The sequence below is a fragment of the Rattus norvegicus genome, chromosome 19 (genome assembly GCF_036323735.1).
Source record: "Rattus norvegicus strain BN/NHsdMcwi chromosome 19, GRCr8, whole genome shotgun sequence".
NCBI classification, from domain to species: Eukaryota; Metazoa; Chordata; class Mammalia; order Rodentia; family Muridae; genus Rattus; species Rattus norvegicus.
The window spans coordinates 9731963-9751883 of NC_086037.1; the positions used below are offsets into that span (position 1 = coordinate 9731963).

The 19921-nt window shown below is 50.0% G+C and overlaps 1 protein-coding gene across 2 annotated transcripts in view; it reads left to right on the forward strand.

The window, feature by feature from the left end:
- Positions 1 to 683: 683 nt before the first annotated feature.
- Cngb1 (cyclic nucleotide gated channel subunit beta 1) overlaps positions 684 to 19921 on the forward strand; it is a 66219-nt gene continuing 46981 nt past the window's right edge. The window contains exons 1-13 of one of the 2 annotated variants that reach the window (NM_001389260.1): positions 684 to 733; positions 3805 to 4007; positions 7506 to 7563; positions 7848 to 7914; positions 8819 to 8936; positions 9043 to 9085; positions 9709 to 9754; positions 10747 to 10822; positions 11616 to 11655; positions 12503 to 12650; positions 14021 to 14096; positions 15523 to 15559; positions 17338 to 17836. In NM_001389260.1, coding sequence (NP_001376189.1) covers positions 3813 to 4007; positions 7506 to 7563; positions 7848 to 7914; positions 8819 to 8936; positions 9043 to 9085; positions 9709 to 9754; positions 10747 to 10822; positions 11616 to 11655; positions 12503 to 12650; positions 14021 to 14096; positions 15523 to 15559; positions 17338 to 17363 — 930 coding nt within the window. In that variant the 5' untranslated portion in view covers positions 684 to 733; positions 3805 to 3812 and the 3' untranslated portion in view covers positions 17364 to 17836. Of the gene's footprint in view, positions 734 to 3804; positions 4008 to 7505; positions 7564 to 7847; positions 7915 to 8818; positions 8937 to 9042; positions 9086 to 9708; positions 9755 to 10746; positions 10823 to 11615; positions 11656 to 12502; positions 12651 to 14020; positions 14097 to 15522; positions 15560 to 17337; positions 17837 to 19921 lie in introns of those variants that run through there. The other variant, NM_031809.2, reaches the window with a different exon arrangement.

The following is a 19921-nucleotide window of genomic DNA, read 5'->3' on the forward strand; positions in this document are numbered from 1 at the left end:
TTCAAGGTGTTGTATTACAGCACCCCAGATGCAGTAGGACAGTGGGTTTTGGTGGAAACCCTAAACTACTTTCATTCAATCCAGTCACTGTGTAGTTGCTGGGAACAAAAGCATGTCCCAGCCCTAATGCTGGGACTCCGTGGGATCTCTGGAAAAGTCTCTGAGCCCAAGATACTGTTTCTTAATAAACGTGCTTGGCATAAGATATACTTCTCCTGGCCCTGTGGTTCTGTTTCTCTGGAGCCACTGATAAACACAGATTTTGGCTAAAGGCCTTGTCCTGGGCCAGCATAATGTTTAAGCTATTAATCACTGCTACAGAGTTCCCGCTCAGCGCCCGAATGGGGCAGGAGAGGAGGACACACTCTTGTCCCCCAGACTGAGCTGATGGGCTCTGGTCACCTTGAGGAGGTTCCCAGAACCACACATGTATCCTGGCTAGATTGGTTGTCCTGCAGCCTTTGTCACAGCGCATAGAAAGCCAGACCCTGGGGCAGGTTCCCTAGTAACTCATAGAGCCCTAAACCTGTGTCTAGGACCCTGCTGAACCCTTGAGGGGTTGCTGCTGGCTCCTCTAGGCACCAGACATCTTTCTACCCTGCCCCCCGCTTCTGCATATCCTAATCCTTTGCACCCGACTCATCTAGTGCCAATTAATCCTGGCTGGGTCTGAGAGGCCAGCTGCTGGGGCATTGAGAAGACAATTCCTGGCTAGCCGCTGACATCTGAACAGGTAACTCAAAATGAAGTGGGGGCTCGATGGGACTCCTTGGGGGATCCCCAAGCTCAGCTTTTAGCAGGGCATTTAGGTGATGAAATAGAGCAGACAGGAGAGCTATGGTGCCTGGTCCCCACACTCTAACCTGTGGCTTAGACTTTCGTATTTCCAGCACAGCCTGAGAAATGTGGATTCAACACTCTCAGCAGGTTTGGGGGAACCTAGGAATCTGTATTTTTTCCAGCTCCTCGAGAAGAGTCTCAGAATCTGAGGTGTCCAACCCTGCAGATTCCTGGGTTCAACTTCCAGGTTCTCTTCCTTCAAAGTGGGAGGGCGGCGAGATAGGTCTCCAAATTCCATCAAGGAAAACCAGGCCTGGGAAGTTGTTCCCCTAGGTAACCTCCAGACAGTTCAAAAATCCAGGCTAGGACCGTTGCCCACTACAGCAGAAGTAAGAGAAGGCAGTCAGGCCCAAGGGTAGATCTCAGAGTACAGTCATCTTGGCCAGAGTCACCTTAGGCAAGCCTGTTGGATAGCCCTCTCACGGGGAGTAGGGGGCAGGCAAGATTGTCAGGAGAATGAGTGTTATCAAGGGGATGTGGAAGTCAGGTCCAGAGAAGGGTTTTCTTCAGGTCTGGTTCTCAGAACTACTGGGAGCTGGCCAGGATCTATGTGTCCTGTCATTCCAAATGTGTGACCTTGGGAAGAAGTCATTGTGTCCACATCCCGAAACCAGCAGAGAACTAGAAGAACCCATTGGTTGTGCCTGGCCCCGGTTACTTTTCTGTAGGCTGATCTGCCTCTGAAGCTTAAGCTCTGTCCCCATAGAGGCTGTTCTGGGAGAAGCTGAGCGAGAGCTGGGTCAGAGGTGAAGGTTTTGGGTCAGTCAAGCAGGCTGGCAATGGATTCTGAGAAGCTGGCTATGGGGTTACTTTTTTCTAAGAGTCCTTGAAGGGATAGACAGGGAGGCATAACGCTGGTAGGCCTGTGTCCTGGGTGGCCTTTCGTGGACCTATCTACATGTCAGCTTTGATAGTACCACAGAGCCAGGCCATCCTGCAAGAATTCAGTCCCATGGAGCTGGCTCCCCATGTGCTACTTGATAGTAATAAGGTAGCAACTGGTCATCATCAACTGTTACAGAGTCTGTCTGGTCATCATCAACTGTTACAGAGTCTAACTGGTCATCATTAACCGTGTCAGAAATCTTAACTGGTCATCATTAACTGTGACAGAAGTCTAACTGCTATTTTATTCTCAAAGCTAAAAAATGATAACTTGTTATTTATTTTTTAATTTATTTTTGAGAGAAGTCTCACTGTGTGGTTCTGCCTGGTCTGGACCTTACTGTGTAAACCATAGTAAAGTTTACAAGAATCTGCCTGCCTCTGCCTCCTGACAGCTGGCATTAAAGCACCTGGCTAATGTTACCTTAGACATTCTATCCACAAGTCACCGGCATTTCTTCTCTGTCATGGGCTTCTGCAGTACAGTATCCCATAATTGGTATTCACACTCAGTACCTGTCCCTGTAGTCATGGCCAGCCTTTATGAAGCCCTCGGCAAGGGCCAGTCACTGGCCAGCGGATGGTATCCAAACAGATAACTCAAAATGTAGTGAGGGCTTAGTCCCTGATCTAAGAATGTTGCCTTTATGAGTTTTTATTTGATTGGTTTTGTTTGTTTTGAGATAGTGTTTCAATTGTATAGCCGGTTGGCCCAGGACTTATTTTTTTAATTAATTAATTCATTTCATGTATATGAGTACACTGTACTCAGACACCAGAAGAGGGCATCGGATCTCTCTACAGATGGTTGTGAGCCACTATGTGGTTGCTGGGATTTGAACTCAGGACCTCTGGAAGAGCAGTCAGTGCTCTTAACCACTGAGCCATCTCTCCAGCCCGGCCCAGGACTTATGATCTGACTGTGTCTTCCTCCCAAAAGCTGGGATCAAAGGCATGTGCCTCCATGCAGGGGTCTCTTGATGGCTTTTATCCTCACACTCTGCCCACAAGGCAGGCACTATTGATGCCTCTTGTTCTTTTAGTTCAGGCTAGCCTGGATTCTTCTGTCTCCACCACTCAAGCGCTGGAGTCTGAGTGGGTGCCACCACGCCTGGCCTCAGCGCTCCCACTTCGCAGACAGGCAAACAGACACACAGAGAGTCTGTGTTGTGACAGTGGTAGAGCATGGGGATCTCCTGTTCCAACAAGTGCACTTCTTTCCGGCATTTCCGCATATCACATTATGGGCTGTATTATACTTTATGGAATGCAGACCTCACCCCCAATGGACATTGAGATTCTTTTCAACAGCCAGTCTTAGATAACATTTGAAGAAATATTTTTATGTTTGTGTGCTTTATTTGAACCTCCAATAAAAACGGTCTCATCAGCTTGGAAACAGAGAAGCAAAATATGCAGAATCCATGCGATAGAATACTATTCCATAATAGAAATAAATGAATTAGCGACAAACACTTACAAAGGAATCCAAGATGCATATGCTCAGTGAACGAAGCCGTGCTCAAAGGTCACACACGATAGAGAACGTGTTATATTCTGGAATTCAGACCGCAGGGGCAAGAAGCAGACATGCATGTCTGGGTGTGTGTGTATGTGTGTGTGTGTGTGAAAAGGGGTTATACATAATCGCAGAAACGTTTAAAACTATTTTTAATGTGTATGTGTGTGTGTGTGTTCCATGTATGTGTGGGTGCTCACAGAGGTCTCCTGTAACTGGAGTTACAGGTGCTTATGAGCTGCTTGACATGGGTGCTGTAAAATACGTATAGAAAAGCAGAATCTAGAAGAGCAGCAAGTGCTCTTAACCTCGGCACCGTTTCTCCAGCCATACGGCAGGACTATTTTTTTTTTTTTTTTGGTTCTTTTTTTTGGAGCTGGGGAACGAACCCAGGGCCTTGCGCTTCCTAGGCAAGCGCTCTACCACTGAGCTAAATCCCCAACCCCGGCAGGACTATTTTTAAAGGCGGGGTTCAGTAAAGGGCAAGTGCAATCCCCATAAGGTAGCCATGAGTGAGGAGAGTGACTGCTCATTCAGGTTAAAGACTCTCTCGCTTACAGGTGTCAGGATGTTGGGCTGGGTCCAAAGGGTGCTGCCTCAGCCTCCGGGGACCCCCCAGAAGACTGAAGAGGGAGCAGGACCACAGCCAGAAACAGAGTCAAAGCCTGAGGCAAATCCACAACCCGAGCCAGAGGTTCAGCCGGAACCAGAGCCGGAACCGGAACCAGCACCTGAAGAGGCTGCACCAGAGGTCCAGACCCTGGTGAGGGGAGAGGGTGAGGAGGGTAGGCTGGCTTTACTGCTCAGGGACTCACCAGCTTGGGCCGCCTGATCCCCATGGGTAAAAGTAGGGGGCAGTGGGAAATGTGGTCATTGACTTAGTGCACACTTGAACGAGGCCATTCAAACCCAGAGAGTGAGCAGGTTTGCTCAAGGCTGTTTCTGTGAGAGGTCAGACAGGCTTTGTGGGCCATGCCGTGTCTCTTAGTTGCTCAGCCCCGCTCTCTGTAGCGTGAGCACAGCTGTGCAGAACGTGTAACAAACGAGCATGCCTGTGTGCAGACAAAATCCATTTATGGGGCTGAAGCAGTGGCGCAGAGGCTAAACGCATTTACTATGCAAGCATGGAGACCTGAGTTCAAATCCCCAGAACCTTTGTAAAATCTAGATGCAGTCACCCAGGCATCTTTTATTCCAGTGCTTCTCCAGGGAGTTGGAAACAAAGAGGAGAATCCATGGAGGCTCACTGGCCAGCTAGCCTGGCTAACCCACTTAAAAAGCACAGAGAAACCCTGTCTCAAAAGAAGGTGGGAGACAAGGGCTAACACCTCAGGTTGTCCTCTAAACACGTGCAGCGGTACACGTGACCAACTTCCTCAAGAACACATACACGTCAAATACAAACTTGGCACTGCGTTCATACACGCTATTTGCAAAACCAGGCAGTATGCTATAATTAGCCTGTGACCATGTTTATCAGCCTCTGGAGTCTTAGAGCAGAGACACTCTAGACTCTGGTCCATGACCCATGTATTACCAGTCCACAGACCAGGAGGTTCAGAAATAGCTCCAGAATAGAAGCACACCACTTCCCTCGGTTGGTACTCGTTTCATAGGAAAACTTTCTCAATGCAGGAAGTAGAAAATTAATTGTAAATCTTTTTTTTTTTTTTTTTTGAGCTGAGGACCGAACCCAGGGCCTTGCGCTTGCTAGGAAAGTGCTCTACCACTGAGATAAATCCCCAACCCCAATTGTACATCTTTTAAAACGGTATTTTTAAAAAAGATTTATTTTAAATGTTATGTATTGGGGGGGGGGGGTTGATGGTGTTCACATGGGTGCAGTGCCCATAGAGGCCAGAAGAGGGCACCAGATTCCTGGACAGAGCTGTGCGCTCCCTGATGGGTGCTCGGAACATGAGTCCTTCACGAGCAGTGTTCACACTCACTGAGCTGTCTCTCCAGCCCCTTAGTTCAGTTTCCAAGTGTCTTTGAACATCGGTGTTCCCAGGATGTCAACAATAGACATACTGAAGTGAGCAGGGGTTGGTAAAGAGAGCCCAGAATATATTTGTGTGTGTGTGTGTGTGTGTGTGTGTGTGTGTATGTATTGTGCATGTGTGTATTGTGTGTGTATGTGTGTTTGTATACACACACACACACACACACACACACCAATTAATGAATAAAGAGGCCATGAATTTTAAAAAGAGCAAGAAGGAGTTTATGGAAGAGTTTGAAGGAATAAAAGCCAGGCAGTGGGAGCACACTCAGGAGGCAGAGGCAGGCAGATCTTTGAGTTCAAGGCCAGGGTGTCTACAGAGTGAGTTCCAGAACAGCCAGGACTACATAGAGAAACCCTGTCTCAAGAAACCAATAAACACAAACAAGCAAATAATGAAAAAATATTACAGTTCCACTGAATACATATACTTTGGGACATGAGGTAGAATTTTTAAAAACTTATTACATTTATTTATTGTGTATGCATGGAGATCAGAGAATAACTCATGTGGCATGTGTCCTCTGGTCAGACAGCAAGCACCTTTACCCACACAGCCATCTCATCAACCCTTAGTTTTTGATTCAACTGTTCAGTCACCACAGACAAGTTAGCAGTTTACAAGCTGGCACTGGTCCATGTGACACATTTTGAGGAACATTTTTTTTCTAGAATGTTCCTTCAAGCATAGCAAAACTTGCCAGTCTGACATCTCATCCCTTCAGGGGCCGGATGACAACTAATTTAGCAGCTCAATTAAGCAGATTTCATTTAGCTTCTAATTGATGCTAGATTCAGTGCTTAAAGCAAAAGGCATACAGAGAACTCATCCAGGCATTGCCCCTAGAGGTTAGCAGAAAAGTGCCCATCAGCTCCTTATGCCAGGAGGCAGGGCTAGGAAGGGAATGAGCTCCAGCACTGCTCTGAGAGCTTACGGGAACTCATAAGCGAGGGTCATTTAACTTCCAAGGTTGGAAGCCGGTGGGGTGTGCTTCCTAGATGTGGAGTCTGGTGCAGAAGGCTTCGGAGGCAAGGTATTTCTGGAAGGAAAAAGGTTGTGTCTGGGTTAGTGTAGAGTATGTTTAGGAAATGGTATAGAATGAGTATTTGTGTACATGTGTGTTTATGTGCATTTGGTATATGCATGTTAGTATATTGTGAGCACACATGCGTCTGTATGCTCATGTGTGTATATTCGTACACAGGGCATGTACATGTTTATCATGTACACATGATTCCATATGCACATTTCTGAGTATGAGCTTATGTGTTTGTGCATATGCTCATCTGTTCATACATTTGCACACCTCTGTACACATACACATTTTATATGCCATATGTATACTTGTGTAAATTTTAGACATTATGTGTATGTTTTATATGTATATTGTACATGTATGTATACATGCTTATGTAATTATGCAAATGCATGCCCATGTGACTAAGCATACACATGTATGCATGCAAATTTATGTCTTTATACATATGCAAATATATCTGAATGCACATATATTCATTTGTGTGGACATTAGCACATCTGTGCACATGTGTTTGAATACAGTTGTATTGCTGCCATGTGTGTATATGCAATTAGATACAAGTGTATATTATGAATTTTGTACATATGTGCATACATGTGTATATCACTGTTGTATGCACAATAGTGTGATATGCATATTCATGTCTATGTGTGCATAGACATACATATGACCTAAGGGAGAAATGGGCCCCTTGGGAAGCCAGATCTGAAGTATAGGGCTTTTCCCAGAGGCTCAGAAATCTGTCTCTTCTCCACACACTGTCTTCCAGGCCCAGGTGTAGTATACACCTGCGGGTGTCTACACAGATGCCCACGTGTGGTTGTCTATAACTGCGCACAGTGCAGGAGTAGAGGAGGCAGCAGGGACAGAGAGAGGCAGAGTCAGGGAGGAAAGTTTCGGCCTCAGGAGGAAGAAGCCAGACTGAGGAGCACCTCTGGCCCCTCTTCTCCAGTCTGCCCTATGGATCCCCCTCTTCTTTGGCTGTTGAAGTGGAACAGTTCCCTGTGGGATATGAGGCTGGGAGGTGAGGCTCCAGCCTGGGTGCCGGGCCCCTGTGGTTCAAGGAAGGAAGGACCCTGGTGGAGGGTGAGGCCATCTTTGGAGATGATCCTGAAATGAGTCAGTCAACTTTGGAGCTACAGGTCTCTAGATAGAATGAGAGAGGCTGTCCTTTCTGCACCACGTCACTAAGGCTTACAGGTCCCATTTGAACCCACAGCCACCAGAGGAACCAGTGGAAGGAGAGGATGTGGCTGAGGCTGGCCCTAGCCTTCAAGGTGAGTGCTGGGACCCCAGCTGGCTGGGGTGAGGGCTGGGGTCTCCTCCCAGAGCCTGGCAGCAGCTCACTTCACTGATGACCAAGTGGGAACTCAGAGAAGCTTGGAGTGGGCTCCTGGGGGCTTTTCAGCTAAGCTGAGCTGAAAGCCTCCCCTTCTAACCCCTTGGTGCCATCCATCAGTCCTGCCTCTGACTTGATCTCCTTAGTAAGGGAGAAATGGACCTCTTTGGCGTCCACATCTAATATCTAGGAAATTCTCTCTCTCTCTCCTTTTTTTGCCAGAGACCCAGGAAGCTGACCCTCCTCAGCCCACCTCCCAGGCCCAGGTTGCTGTTGTCAAGGTGAACAGGTACTATACCACCCCCTCCATCTCTCAACCGCCCCTGCTGGGAGCCACTGGCATGGAGAGGAGCGCTGTGAGTCAGGTCTGCGGCCATTCACAGAGGCCCAGAGCATCATGAAGCAGTTAGGGGAACTTTGATGGAGGCTGGGGGTGTTCTGAGCACAGTGGGAATGGTTACCAAGAGAGGGCAGGCCACAGTAATGTGTGGGACGCCAGAATGGCATCGATGCTGGGGCACACTAATTAGTGTTGGGGAGGTTTCAGATCATGGCTGGAGCTGCTGACTTCCCAGTGAAGCCAGTCCTGACATTAGCCATTTTAGTCCATAGAGTTTATCCAGTGGATCTTGGGCTGGGGGCCAACGAAGGACCAGGACTTAGGATCTTCACATAAACCGATGAGCCTCTGCCTACAGAGATAGGCTAAGGCAGTGGTTCCCAACCTTGCTAATCCTGCGACCCTTTAATACAGCTCCTCTTGCTGTGGTGACCCCCAACCATAAGGTTATTTTTGTTGCTACTTATGAGTCATAATGTAAATATCTGTGTTTTCCAATGGTCTAAGGCAACTCCTGGGGAAGGGTTTGTTGACCCCCATGGAGTTGAGACCCACAGATTGAGAACCACTGCTCTGGGGGGGCATCCTTTTGGAGCACCAGTCATAAATGCTGGTAGGGGCAAGTTACGTGGGGTATAGAGAGGCTGGCTGTGCTGTGTGGAGCAACTGGAGGGCAGGTTCCAAAGGTCTCTCTGGCATCTTTGGGTTTGGACCGAAGGGTACTCTGGGTCTTTCTGGAGAAGAAGTGAGGTTTTAGAGTCTCATCATGGGGAGATACAAATCCTTCAGGGCTATGGACTGCCACTCTGGCAGGATGAGGGCTGAGTGGATTCATGTCCCTATCCATTGGCAGGCCCAGCTCCTGGATGTTGAGTTGGTTCTGGAAGGGCATGGAGAAGGTCGTGCCACAGCCTGTCTACAGCAGCAGTGGGGGCCAGAACCTGGCTGCCGGAGAGGGAGGCCCAGATCAGGTACAAGGGCAGGGTGGCCGGAGGCTGAGGGAAGAGTCAGGAGGGGATTGTGGGGCTGGAAAGGCTGCTCCTGGGGACTGCCGGTAATGTCTGTCTGTCTCAGCAGGATGGAGCACAGACCCTGGAGCCCTGTGGCACTGGAGACCCAGGTAAGATGAAAAGGCAGGATGACTTTCCAGGGGGTGGGAGCTTCTGAGGGGCTACCGGGGTAGGTCCAGCAGTGAGGGGAATGGCAGTGACTCATCCACTGGCCTTGGGGGACCAGATTTGAGTGTTGCTCGAGGCCAAACCAGGGAGTTCCAGGTGGGTGTTTGCTCCTTCTCTCTTCCTGCCCTCTTCCTCTCTCTCCCTCCTTACCTTCATCTCCCCTAGCTTTTTCCTCTTTCCCTTCCTCTCTGCTCCCTTTTTCTTTTTCCTTCCTTCCCTCCTCTTTCTCCCTTGACTTCATGTATATTTTTTTCAAGCCGTTAATTTTTAAACTGACACATAAAACCCAACGTGGCCTGTTTTAATGGCTACCGGTGGTGTTTCATTACCCGATGCTTTTGTAATCAGGTTAAACCTACCTGTTTTCTTCAGACAACTCCCATTTCTTCCTGGCGAGAACATCCCGTCTTTTCTTTAGATTTTCGAGATATATGGTGTTCAGTTGCTCTCTGTGTCCACCCTCTGTGCAGCCAGGACTTCTGACAATCTCTAAGTGCAGTTTTGTACCCAGTGAGCAACCTTTCCTCATCCCGCCTCCGTGTTCGTTTATTCCCTGGCTCTGTAGGGTCTGAAGATGGCTCAGATAAAACTTCCAAGACTCAAGACACTGAGTAAGTCCTTGTCAGCAAGGGTCACTGTTGTCTGTAGCAGGCCAAGCAGTGTGTGCAGAACTGAGAGCAGGGTCTATCACCACCTCCCGAGTGACCGGAAGCATGTCTCTTCCCTCTTTCCCACCTCACTTTTCTTATCTATAGCATGGGGTAGTGTTCCAGGATATACGGGCTTTCCAATACTTCCTGGAGATTCTGCAGGGCTGCCTAAGAAGGAGAGCAAGCATGGATAAGCTCTGTGTGCAGACAGACTTCTGGGAGTGTGGGGGTTTATGTGGCATCTGGAAGCAGGGCTTGGCCCACCATGAGGTATATGCAAACTTGGTTGTCTCAGGGACCCAGCCTATGACCTCTCAAAAGAAACCACCTTCTTCTCAGTGAGGGTGTCAGGCCAGCAGATGGGGACAATGACACTGAGGAGCCTGCTTAGGGAGGGGCCCTGCCCAGGCTCAGCCACCCCTGCTTGGTGTAACTGCAGAGCCTCCCGTGTTTTAAGAAAAGCCACAAACCAATCTGGACACAAGTGCACACACACCTGTAATCCTATAAGGCCAGAACTGTGGAGGGGAATCACGAATTTGAACCCAGTTGGGACTACATAGCTAGACTCTGTCTCAAAGGCAAAACATAAATAAATAAATAAACAAATAAAATAAACAAACAAATAAATAAATAAATAAATATTTTTTTAAAAAAGGCTAAAACCCTAGAATTTTACATGAAGTGCTTAATAAGTACCTAGTCCCGGTTATTACATTTTCAAGTTACCATGTCCCCATTGTCAGCCTGAAGAACCATTTTTCGATTTCCGCAAGAAACCCAGATTCATGCCTTCCACCTCCCTCCACTCTCCCCGTCACTCACTCATTCTAAGCTTAGACTCTTGGCTCCTTCTCCGGGTGTAGAAGCCTAGCCAGGCCTAGACTCAGGTGGGCAGTGAAGGGAGCTCTTGTTTCAGGCCATCCACTTGCTGATCACTGACCCCTCCACAGGCCCAGCCTGTGGCTACTCAGGTGGCTTGAGCTGAATCTGGAGAAGGTGCTACCTCAGCCCCCTACGCCTTCCCAGGTGAGTGATGAGATGGGGGTGGGTGGCTGACCGCAGGGAGGCTTGGGGCCCAGGGAACTGTCCACTCCTGCAGGCCAGGGACCATCCCCAGCATCCACTGGAAGGCAGATCTTCTCATTGGAGTGTCCTTCCTGGGAGGAGTGACTGACAAGGGCCTGGGGACATTTGGGAGCAAGATGGAGCCACTGCATTGATTATTTAGTGACGAGACAACATTCCTGACAAAAGATGTTTAAAGAGTTTTTATTTTTTTTTTTTTTGGTTCTTTTTTTCGGAGCTGGGGATTGAACCCAGGGCCTTGTGCTTCCTAGGCAAGCGCTCTACCACTGAGCTAAATCCCCAACCCCAAGAGTTTTTATTAGCTCGTGGTTTAAAGTGGGTACCATCCATCGTGGTGGGGAACCATGGCAGCAGACAGAAGTGAAAGATGGTGGGTCCATCAGTCTCTATCAGTCTGTCTGTCTGTCTGTCTGTCTGTCTCTGAAACCTTTTTGCTGAGTCTGAGATTTCAACATATGGGATGGAGACACCACACTCAGAGTGGGCTTTCTTTCCTCAGTTAAACTTCTTCGGAAACTCCCTAAAAGGCCTGCCCAGAGGGCGTGTGCCTCCTAGGTGATTCTGAGTGACCTTAACAAAGGAGGTTAACCATCGTAGAGCTGCCACCAGCGCCATGCATATGTGTATGCACACATGCATACTGGTGCTAACACACGGGGCCAGGGCGCAGCTGACCGAGGTGGGGTACATGCAGGCTGTCTTTGACCACGACCCATCCATCTCTGTTATCCAGGCCTGGAAAGTTGAACCTGAGGGTGCTGTCTTGGAACCAGGTACAGAGGAGGAGCTGGGAGGGGCTTCCTAAGTGGTCACAGGAGAGGGTAGGCTCTCCAGGGGAACCTGAGACTCTGTGTGTGTGTGTGTATGGTATGTGTGTATGTGGTGTGTGTGTGTATGCGGTATGTGTGTATGTGGTGTGTATGTGTGTGTGTGTGGTGTGTGTGTGTATGTGTGTGGGTATGTGTGTGTATGTGGTGTGTGTGTGGTATGTGTGTGTGGTGTGGTGTGTGTGTGTGTGTGGTGTGTGTGTGTGGTATGTGTGTGTGGTATGGTGTGTGTGTGTGTGGTGTGTGTGTGTGTATGTGGTGTGTGTGTGTATGTGTGTGTGTGTGGTGTGTGTGTGTGGTGTGTGTATGATGTGTGTGTGTGGTGTGTATGTGTGTGTGTATGTGGTGTGTGTGTATGTGTGTGTATGTGGTGTGTGTGTATGTGTGTGTGTGGTGTGTGTGTGTGGTGTGTGTGTATGTGGTATGTGTGTGTGTGGTGTGTGTGTGGTGTGTGTGTGTATGTGGTATGTGTGTGTGTGTATGATGTGTGTGTGTATGATGTGTGTGTGTGTGGTGTGTGTGTGTGGTGTGTGTATGATGTGTGTGTGTGGTGTGTGTGTGGTGTGTGTGTGTGTGTGTGTGTGTGTGTGTGTGTGTGTGTGTGTGCTTGAGTCAGCTGGACTTCACAAGCTTGGGGCTGTCCCTTTCCCTTCCTAGGCTGTTTGCTGTTAGGGTGGTCTCCAAGGTCTCTTCACCCAACCCTGTCACTTCTCCAAATCCCGCCCTTTATACCCATAGGGGGTTGACTGAAGCCCACCTATGGGGTCTTTAGTGCGGCTCTCCTACCACTCAGATCCTCCAGGAACCCCTATGGAAGTGGAGCCCACAGAGAACCCCTCCCAGCCTAATCCTGGACCCGTGGAGCCTGAGGAGGAGCCAGCCGCAGAGCCCCAGCCTGGCTTTCAAGCCTCTTCCCTGCCACCACCTGGGGACCCTGTCAGGTGAGCCCCCTGAAGGCTGCACCTCCTACAAGGGTCAGCCTCAATGCTTTGCTCTAACCCAGTACTAATCAGCTAAATTAGAAAGTTAAAAACATTCACTTGGGCGAAGACTCAAACTCTCCAGGCAAACCTCATCAGTATCTTCCTCATCAACCAGGCTGGGGTGAGCATTTCCTTTAAACATATACCAAGTGCCCACCTGTAATCTCAGGGAGCTGAGGCAGCAGGAGGATCATAAGTTCAAACCCATCTTGGACTCTATAGCCAGATCTTGTCTTAAAACAAGTCACACACACACACACACACACACACACACACACACACACACACACACAGAGAGAGAGAGAGAGAGAGAGAGAGAGAGAGAGAGAGAGAGAGAGAGAGACCGAGCTCTATTAAAACCAAATTGCATGTATTCTTTAACATCCTCCTTAAGTGGAACTTTTTTAAAAAAGTCCCTCAGTGTCTGGGGAGATGGGTCAGTGGTTGAGCGCTTGCTATACAAGCTCACTCCATGAGCATGAGGACAAGAATTTGGATCTCAGCACCTCTGTGAAAGCGGGCATGGTTCTGTGCAGACCTATAAGCCCAGCACTGAGGCAGGGAATGGAGACAGGAGGATTGCTTGCTGCTTGCTGAAAAAAAACTTGAGCTCTAGCTTTAGGCAGAAAAGCTGCCTCAGGTTTGTGGAGAGACCCTGCCTCAGGCTTAGGGAGAGACCGTGTTTCACCATTAGGAAAAGCCTCTGCCTCAAAGGAACAAGGCAGAGGACGATGCGGGCAGGGGAGAGGGGTGCCTGCCTCCCTTCTCTGGTCTCTGAATGACTACATAGACATACACACCTATTCATGTGCATAAAACACACACATGTGCGTGCATGTACATGCCACACACTTTTACAAGAGGTCCCTCAGAGGTGGCTTTATATACCACTTCTACCTTATTCCTTCAATCACTGTAAAGAGCTACATAGGGCTTCATTTATATGACCACACAGGAGCGCTTAGAAGCATTTCAGACTTTTCCTGTGATCAGAAACCTTGTGCATGCCCTCTCTGTGACCAGCTGTAAATGTGCAGGGATGTTGGTCCAATGCCACATCCATTTTAAAATCTGGCTGGGTGCTCCCCAATGCTCACACCCTGGGGGTGGTGGTGAGAGACCAGAAATGCATATCTGAAGCAGATGTAGCTGAGCTGAGCTACCTGCTAGGGCTGCCTGGGAAGGACGGGGAGGGCAGAAAGGGGCCTTCAGGGTTAGAGCACTGGAGTTGACGTCTGACACGACCTGCCTCTTGGCACGCTTGTTATCTGTGCCAATTCCCCACCCCAGTTCTTCTCACTGGAGTTCAGCTCATCTCCCCATTTCAGGCTGATCGAGTGGCTCCTACACAGGCTGGAGATGGCCCTGCCTCAGCCTGTGCTCCATGGGAAGGCTGCAGAGCAGGTGAGTGGGCAGCCAGGCAGAAGAGACCCTGACTGGGCGGTGGTGAGCGAAAGGTCTTGGAAGCTCAAATAAGGGTCGGATGGTTGGCCTGAGTCCCTGGGCATGGGGACACAGCAAGAAGGGAGCCATCAGCGGCAACTCGGCCTTGAAGCCTGTCTGTGTGCACACATTTGCTCAGGCTCTGTAGCCACCAGTATTGATCTACCTACCAGTCAGGAGCGTAGAGTCTAGGGACTTCTACAGGGGCAGAGGAGCTCTGACATGGAACCTCCCAGAGCATCAAAAAGGCTTGCTAGTGGAAATGACCCAGAAGAATGCACAAGGATCCAGAGCCCAGGAGCGTTCCAGGAAGAAGTGAGGTTCCCAGGAAGCTCTTAGGCTGCATGAGTGTTCCTGACAGCTTAGGGCCCAAACGTGGGTGGTGGTGGGGTCACGATCACCTCCTCCTTTTCTTTATCAAGATCCTAGGAGCCTGATTCTCTTTTCTGGGAGATTATTGATATCTCCATAGAAGCATCTAGAACTGGGAAGCCTACTCTCAGGCCTGGCTGTGTGATATTGGCCTTGGTCCTTGGGGAACCTTACTTTATCCCCCAGAGAAGCAGGTGAAAAAATCTGCTATTACCCAGCCTTGGGAAAAACACAGGAGAGTGGTCTGAAAGTAAGATGTCTTGTCCAGAGAGAGAGGTGGGCCTAGACTGGTCCCAGACCTCTGGGCCCCAGCACCTCTGAGCAGGAACCTTGCTGCAACTCTTTCAGCTCCCCAGCTCCTCTCACAGAGCCAAGAACCCTACTCTTCCCTCACTGGAAGTAGGGTCCAAGAGGTCTTTCCTCATTGGCTCTAGGCCCAGCAGAGGTTTTTGTCTTTGTTTCATGGGAATCAGGCCAAGAGCCGGACATCCTGGGTCCACTCCCAGTATTATGCACTCTCTCCCCTCCTAGCTGGCTCAGTGCTGAGGCAGACAGAGCAGAAGGTGATGGAAGCCAGGTTTACACTTCATATCTTTCATCATACCGTCTCTGAAGCACAGAGAGTAATGGCTTCCTTCAGAGAGTTAGAACCATAAAAGGGGCCAGAGAGGAAGAACCATTAATTACCGAAGATGCCCCCATGACAGAGGACCCTGGGGACCCCGGCAGCAGGGGAAGCAGGCATAGTAGGGAGAAGACTTCCAAGGGCTGGAAGGAGAGGATGGCCATTTCACAGGATAAGCAAAAGAGAGGTGGTTTGGCCTGAGCAAAAGCTGAGGGCACACTGTGGTCCTGGAGGGAGAGCAGCCGGTAGCCTCCGGAGAGAAGGCAAGAGCAGGGAGCCTAGGTGGTGGGTCTTCTGCGGTTCTGGTGGGGAAAGGACACATGTGTACTAGGGATAGGAGGGAGGGAGGTGAGGTGGCCATGACAGATCTCCTCTTTTCTCTCCATGTAGGAGCCCAGCTGCCCTGGGACGTGTGACGTACAGACCAGTAAGTACCATGCTCCCGAGTCCCATGTTCCTTTCAGGGAGGGTCGCTTGATATATTTAGGTCTGAGTTTGAGGTACAGCTAAGGTCTCCTAACCTGAAGTGCAGAGGGCCTGCTCCGGCTCAGCACCTCTGGATAGCAGTAACGGAGCTGGTGGCTAGAGTGTTTCCTCTGTCAGGAAAACAACCTTGAAGCCAAGACTACACCCCTTCCTGTTGGCAATTACCCAGAACTGGAGACTGGACTCTGGAAGCTAGGCGTGTGGGTTTGGTTGGGAAAGAGGTGTTTCTTGGGAAACAGATTCTAGGGACTTCAGAGCCACTGAGCCACAGAATTCCCTCCCCTGTGATGAGTCGGAAGGTATTCGATAGCACCATTGGAAGACGGAAGGCTGAAGCCAGGCAGCATACAGGCAGAGACAGTACCACCGGAAGTCTGGTGATCTATCCATCCAGTAGTGATGGGTAACTTATTGCCACCTGCTTCAGCCTGCTTCAGGCACCTGTGGTGGGCTTCCAGGGAACAAAGTAGCCTTCAGACCTGTGCACAGTGCAGCCTCTATACCATCCCTAGACATGTAGGGTCTCCCTGAGTCAGGAGAAAAACTGCATCCAATCCCAGCCCTCTGGACCATGGTCTGTATGAGCAGGACAGGCAGCCCAGGCCATGGAGGTGAGAGAGTGGACAGTAACTAGAACAATACCCAGTGGGAGGGAGAAAGCTGGCCAGCTTCAAGGTGGGGCTAGCTCACTTTCTCCTGGACTCCTGGCAGCCCTAGAGTCTGCAGGGACCCCATGGCTGTTAGAGCAGAGAAAAGATAAGCCTTGGAGAACTGGAGGCAGTTCCTCAGTAAGTTATATGCAGCAAAAACTAGGCCCCACTGGGCCAGGCGGGTAACTACTCCGTCCGAAGTTCAAGGGCCAAAATGTTCCAGGACAGGGATCATCTCCACACTGTGGAGGGCTCAGATGGGTGATGGGTCCTCCTGTCTTTCTCTTGGCTTCCTGGAAAGATATAGGACTCTCATCTGGTGCAATCAGGCTACCTCAGAGTTCCTGGAACAGGCAGGTCTCTGGTGGGCACTGGCACAAAGACCAGGAGCTTAGGTAGACTTGTCTCCTGTGGCTGCCGTGACAAATGTGCATACGTCCACAATTGGGGTGCTGGCAGGGTCCTTTCCCTTTGAGACTCCAGAAGGCAGAGCGTGTGTGGGGTGTGTGTCCTTGCAGCTCTCCTGACCACCTTGAGTCTCTTTGGCTTCTAGCTGACCTTCTATTTGCTCCCTGTGTCGTCTGCTCATCCTCCCCTTGGAAGGGTGACTGTTGCAAGGGGGAAGGCCTGCCCTAGATCCAGAAATCTCTTGCTTTGAGATCCTGAGGCCAATAATATTCTCAAAGACTCTATTTTCAAATAAAGTCACATTTATATAGGATAGGATAGGACTTAGGCATGTCTTTTCAGGGATACCTTTTAACCCACTACATGGGGTGACTGAGGGTCTGGGGATACATGTTCATTTCCTTCCTCTACCCTGTCCCCTAGTCTCCCCATCCATTCATCCTCTGCTTGCCACTCAGATGCTCATCCATCCACCCATCTACCCATCCACCCATCCATCCATCCATCCATCCACCCACCCATCTACCCATCCATCCATCCATCCATCCATCCACCCATCATCTGCTTAGCCACTCAGATGCTTGTCTATCCTTCCATCCATCTATCCATCCATCCTCTGTCTACTCAGGTGCCCACATTTTTGTCACCTCCTTTGTTTCAGGGGCGACAGCAGCTGGAGGCCTCTGAAACAAGGGAGAGGGGACCTGGGGAGCTCATGGACAGACAGATGGATGGATGGCTGAAGGACTGAAGGATGCCTCAAGAGAAGACCTCTTGGGGGGCAGTGACTGCTAATCCCCACCCTCTTTGAATAGTGAACCCCCAGCCCCTGCACCCCCAGTCAGGACAGAGGACACCAGAGTCATTAAGTGCAACCCCAGAACTTCCTCTCAGGGCTCTTGGCCATGGGGCAGCACCCAGATCAGAGCAAGGGCAAGGAAGACCTTCTGGTGTGAGACTGTGGAGAGCCCCGTTGAGGCTTCAATGTTCAATGTCTAAGCATGCTCACACCGGGGCACATGACACCATCCACACTACACAAGACTCAGTTTCCTTACAAGTCTTTCTTCCGAGGCCTGCCCTAGTTTCCTCTCCCATGAGAAGGGACCACACCTACTATGACATTGTAATTGACATTAAAGAGTGTGACTTTGCACCTGAAACTTGTTGACTGCGTGATATTCTTAAGCCAAGTCTGAAAGGAGTCTTTTAAGTTTTATTTATTTAGACAGGTTCTTGCTGTGCATTCCAGGCTGGCTCCCAACTCTCCATCCTCCTGCCTCAGCCTCTGGGTGTTTAAATTGTGGGTATACCCTATAACCCTGTAATACTTGGTACTAAAGGGATGCGGACTGAACAGGCATTGCCTGTGGTACTGGGGTTGTGGGATGGAGGAATTGGCCAGGGACCCTAAGGTCCCAGAGGCTCCTCGATATCTTTATCTAGATTGATTTTGAAGCAAAATTGTCAACCTTAAAAAAAAAAAACAAACCAGCTTTCGAGCTGGGCGTGGTAGTGCACACCTTTAGTCCCAGCACCCAGGAAGTAGATGCAGGCAGATCTCTAAGTTTGAGCCCAGCATGGTCTACAAATCAAGGACAAACCAGGACCGTCAAGGCTGCCCAGAGAAACCAAACAGACAAATAACTAAAACAATCAGCTTCCCAAAGAAGGGCCTGGCTTCTGTCAGAAACCAGATTGGTCTGTGCTCACGAGAAAATCTAAACAGCAGCGGTCACCCCAGCGGTCACCCGTAAGCCGTGAGAAAGGGCAATCTTGTAAAGTGGGAAATGCCCAGAGGTGAGGGCATGAGGCTGGAGAACTCTGGGCAAAGAAAAACTCTGGAGAAGTCAAAGCTGAAAGTTTAACCCTTCGGGGACAAGGCTCTAGGCAATGGGGAGCCTCTGAAGGTGGTCGAGCAGGGACTGACTTCACAAAGACTACTCTGGAGTTGAGTAAGTCCTGTGGGCATGGGATGTACTCAAAGCAGGATAGCATCTCACATGACCAGGCTCAATGACGAAGAATGCCCTACCTCCAGATCTCATGACTGGGATATGGGCATCCTGGCAATCTGTCATTCCCAGGGGTGCTGGCTTCCCTGTGTGAACTTGGAACTGTACCTTCAGAGATGTGTATGTTGAGGGAGAGCCCATGCTTCAGAACAGAGTAGGTGGGAAGAGAAGTAGCCTGGACCAGAGGGAAGCAGATAACATAAACCGTGCCTGGTAGAGAAGATAGATTGAAGCCTGGGCCCTGGCTTTCAGGAGATCTGAGGCCAGAGTATCTGTCCTGGTGAGACCAATGTGCTTAGACCCCATGACAGCTGGCCCTGGGAGCAGGAGCCCTGATCTCAGTGGTACAGGTGGCTGGTGTCAGAATTTCACACAGTGACATTGGGGCAGACAGGTTGCCGACTGGAAGGTAGCATCCTGTCCAAGAAAGGCTCCAGGTGTGAAATTGAAACATGGGCTTTGGGAGGCTGCGGAGAACAAGAACTCGACTGTTACAGAGAGGGGCCAGAATGCTCTAGGCAGCTGCTTTTCCCAAGGAACTGCCATCCACCCCAACCCCATACCGTGATGTCTGTCAGCTGCACCCCATCCCTGCTTTTCTCGGTTGGTGACCAGGCCCAGAGCTGTGGCATACTTCTCTACAAGCAGGAACATTCTAAGGGCACCCTCTAGGCTGGCTGCAGAGATGAAGGGAAGAAATGGCTGTGAAGGGCCAGCAACCCAGGACTCACACTCGGAGCATCTGAAAAGAGTTCATAAGAAAGAAACGATGATGACGCCACCACTGGCAACAGTGCCCGGTGGGGACCCAGGACTGGGGAGATGCTCACAGTAACACTTATCGACTGGGATGCAGTGGCCAGGGAAATGAGAGTCAGAAGACCTGGCTCGTTGCCACATTCCTGTGTGGTTTTGGACATGAGGCTCGGCCTCTCTGAGCATGGTCTTTCTCTAAGGCTGGGAACAGCCTCTCCCTTACATTGTCCCCCACTAGGTCTGGGCAGAACTTGGTAGCTAAGAACACAATGAGATTCACCTCTTGCTCTGGGGGCCACCGTTGGATGGGGCTGCCGAGTCATACCCCAGGGCTGTTTATAGAACAAGAATCCAGCACCAGGTGCAGAAAATCCCAGCTCAGAGTGGGCGGGGCACTTCCCCTGGGGTTTCTGGGTTTCCCTGGGTGTCTACAGGGAGAGTAACCGTAGAGACCAGGGCCAAGACAAATGAGAA